This window comes from Phocoena sinus, chromosome 12 (assembly GCF_008692025.1).
Source record: "Phocoena sinus isolate mPhoSin1 chromosome 12, mPhoSin1.pri, whole genome shotgun sequence".
NCBI lineage: Eukaryota > Metazoa > Chordata > Mammalia > Artiodactyla > Phocoenidae > Phocoena > Phocoena sinus.
The window spans coordinates 80,690,675-80,694,552 of record NC_045774.1 but is presented as its reverse complement, the minus strand read 5'-3'; the positions used below and the strand labels follow the sequence as shown (position 1 = coordinate 80,694,552).

General features: G+C 51.4%; 1 protein-coding gene across 1 annotated transcript; it reads right to left on the bottom strand.

Moving 5' to 3' along the window:
• Positions 1-1,025: 1,025 nt before the first annotated feature.
• Positions 1,026-2,004, bottom strand: DPPA5 (developmental pluripotency associated 5). Its single transcript, XM_032650896.1, is given in 3 exon segments — positions 1,026-1,221; positions 1,642-1,819; positions 1,893-2,004. Coding segments are annotated over 3 exon segments (486 nt in total).
• Positions 2,005-3,878: the final 1,874 nt, after the last annotated feature.

Sequence of the window (3,878 nt, the reverse complement as noted above, 5' to 3'; positions counted from 1 at the left end):
GGACGGCTTCTAGTTTGGGGCCCGAACCACTGGCCCAAAATGCTGGTGCCATTCATTTACTGAGTGAGAACGAGAACAGCTGTCTGATGGACAGGCCTCATGCCTCTTGCAGAAAATGGCTCCTTGCTAGTTTTCCTCCCCCATGTTTGTTCAATTGCTCCAAAAGATAGTCAACACTTGTTTCTGGTGTGACGCTTGCTCTAAGTACCCTACGTAAATCTCACAACTTCGCCTGAGGTCAGAGGCGATTATCTTCAGTTTAGAACCTGAGCAGGGAGAGGGGTTAGGAGGGTGAATGTGGCTAAGGTCACAGGGCCAGACAGCTCCCTGAGGGGACTCATTCCGGCTTGTGAACTACCAGGCTGGTCTCTACTAGGGAAAACTGTAGCCCCTGTTCTGATGGCCCCTCTACCCTCAGGAGTGAGCCCCACCTATGGTAATGCTTCATCCACCCTAATGCCACTTACCCTTCGGAGGCCAGGGCCTCCTGTAAGTGTGGTGGAGAATTCCAGAGACCATTTCAAGGAGTCTGTGTGAGGTTCTCCTTTCCTGTATATCTATCTGTAAGGCTGAATTTTCTTCACACTCCAACCTAAATAATGTGTAGCAGTAGGCTGAATGCAAATGAGAACCCAGACAGCGGTCTCCAGTTTCGCTTACAAGGATATGAAACTCTCAGCGCCAGAATATCACATCTCTCCTAGGTTGTCTGATTTTTTGGTCAGAGCTGCATCTCAGAACTTGACTCCCAGAGTCTTTTCCTTTTCCTTTTCTCTCCAGACCCTTTCCTTTTCCTTTTCCTTTTCTCTCCAGACCCTTTCCTTTTCCTTTTCTCTCCAGACCCTTTTCCCCCTGTGCTCTGGGACCTCTTTCTAGCCTTAGGGGTTTCACTAAGAGTTAAGCTCCCAGGGCCACCTCACCTGTGATGTTATCTTCAATACCTCAACTACACAGCAAGACACATCAAGAAACGTTTTAAAATTTTATTGTGTAATTAGCAACCTTGGGGGGAAGGACAGGAGGACTTAAAGGCAGAGACCAGAAGCCAGCTGGGTGTTCCTTGTCAGGCTGGAGCAGAGTCTAAACCAGACCCCGGGCAGCCCCGGCTGCAGCCTCCGCTCTACCTCGCCATCCCAGGTTGGTCTGGCTGCAAACTGGCTTCCCTTCATCCGAGGAGCTAGGTCAAGCGAATTCATGGCTTCCTCAGGTTGCAGCATCCCTGCACCAGAAAGCCACAGCAGGCAAGTGTGAGCGGAGAGGGTAAGAGCCTGAACAGTTCTCTGCCTCTTTCCAAGGTTCCTCTCTGGGACTTCCCAGCTAGGCGTCCTGGGCCTGGGATTCTCGGGAACCTCAGAACCTGGGGCCAACTGGGCTCATTCCAACATGGCGGGTGGGGAGGCCCCGCCCCAGGAGGCCAGCCCCGGCCACCTCTCACAGCCTTACTCCAGGGTCCCTAGGGCCAAGGGCTGGCACTGCCAAGGAGTCTGGGGCACAGCCTGGACACAGAGGCCTCCCCGGGTAGGTGCTGTTGGTGTTTGCCCGGAGGGGATAGTTAGGGAGGGGTGAGGAGGGCTGGAGGGGCGGGAACCAGGCCGCCTGCACAGGAAGGTCCAGGGCACCTGGTCATGAGGCCTCTCAACCTGTTTGTGCCGCTGGCGGTGCCGCTAGGCCACGGACTGGAGCATCCACTTGGTCTGAAAGTTGAACAAGTAAGAGCCGTAAACCATGACTTCGGCGAGGTCCGAAGCTTCCAGACCCTTCATCTGGAGCATGACTTTGCTCACCTCCTCGACGAATGGGATTCGAGATCCGTCGGGACCTGTTTAGGGGAGAAGATGAGCGCTCGGGCCCAGGAGGGCCGGGGCACCCGGGTCAGCACTGGGTTCACTCACCGAACACGGCTTCCAGCAGCCCCGTCTGGACCTGGAACACCCCGGGCTCCTTCAAGACTTCGGGAGTCCCCACCCAAGGTGGGATGTCGTTCCGCTCGGGCAGCTTCCCCATCTTCTGGACGTCTAAACCTGCCCTGCTGGGAGCTCGGACTTAGACTGGGTAGGACGACGCCTCCCGCGGAAAGTTAAGAACCTGGGCGAGCCACGCCACGCGCCCCTGGCCAACCCCCATCCAGGCCACGCCCCCGCCCCATCCAGGCCACGCCCCCGGTCCGCCCCCGGCCCGACTGCGCAATTCCGCACTCGCCACGCCCCGCACGCCCCGGGGCGCCTTGGTCTCAGGTTGACTGTCTGGGCTCCCGAGCGCGGGTGGGCCCAGCTGTCTCCGAGTTGACTCGGGCTCCCACCTGCTTTGACTCGTTTCCTCTGCACCAAAATCCCTTCACCTTGGGAGTGGGTGGGGAGACGGCGCTAGAAACCCTTGTTATTCTAGAAACGGTGGCTGGGCCTGAACCTCGGAAAGCGGTACAAGTTTGGGGGTGCGACGGCCACCCAGCTGCCAAATCGAGTCCCTGCCTTCCACGTTCCAAAGGAGGGTGTGTCTTCCCTTGGCCTAAGGGAGCCAGACCTCGGGACTTCACTGCAGGGCGACTCCTGCAACTTCAAGGGACTGAGGGGTCACTCCTGCCACTTAACAAAGAGGAAAACGAGATTCCGATATTCATTTTCTTCCAGGGTCCTGATGGGGGCTCTGAAGTGCCCCACGGTTCACGTTCCTTGAAGCCCCTGAGTCTGGAACTTTTGAGTCTACCTGAATTTCGAAGCTCACGTGGCCTAAACTATGTGGTCCGGCCTTCAGGCCCTAAACAAACTTGTTTTATTCATTTAAAAAACAGATTGCTGTAAACACTGCACTAGATCTATCCGATGGGGGTGTGTTTCAATGTTTAGGGCTTCACAGACAGAGATGAAGCTGGCTTTTCCCAAGATCATGTTCTGATAACATCTAATGTCCCCTCAGCAGCCTTCATGGCCACTTATTAGGGCAGACCTCTTCACCTGCAGTCAAAACCTGTGGGTTGCTTGTTCTTTTGCAGCCACCAGTGTAATCAATTCAGATAATAATCAATGGCTAACTATCAAATGAAAGGTTATTAACTGGATATTGAAGGGTTCTGGAAAGCCTAGCCCATAGATTATGAATTACAAAGGAGAAAATATTCCTTCACAATAGGGACTTGGAGGGCAGATGCCACCTTAACCAAAGACCGCAATTAGCATCACCAACAATGGGACCAATGGACTACTGGTTTGTCAAAGCCATGAAAACAAAAAAGCAGAAGATCATCTTATTAATCAAGAGACACCCAAGTGCTACACATGATTCAAACCCTGAATCAAAGACAGAGAAAGACCATTTCAGGTCTTCAGTGGAGGAAATTTTAACATGGGCTATATTGTAAAATAGTATTTGATTGTATGTTCTATAATATACAATTTCTAGAGTGTGGTGCCTTTATTACGTAAGAAAAGGTCCTTGTTCTAACAAGAAACATGTTGAAATATGTAAAGTGTTGATATCTACAATTCACTTACAAATAGTTCAGCACCCCCCAAAAATGAGCCCCCAAATTATATATATATAGAGAGAGAGAGACAGAGAGACAGAGAGAGAGAGAGGGAGGGAGGGACTCAATGTGACAAATATCAACAGTTGGTTCTCAGTGAAGGATATACAGAATTCTTTCTATTCTTCCGTAGTTCTCAATTTCAATGAAAGGGAAATAAAGTACTAATGTGTCAGGTAGCTAATAAAAAGTAACTCTTCTGAGGGAAAAATAAAGTGTAAGCCATCCCCTAGTGAGGACTTCCTTTATCATGGTTTCTAAATACCCTCATCCCCCATATACACACCATTTCTTTGGCTGGAAGTTCAACATGGTATTTATTTATTTATTTTTGGCTGTCTTGGGTCTTCATTGCTGT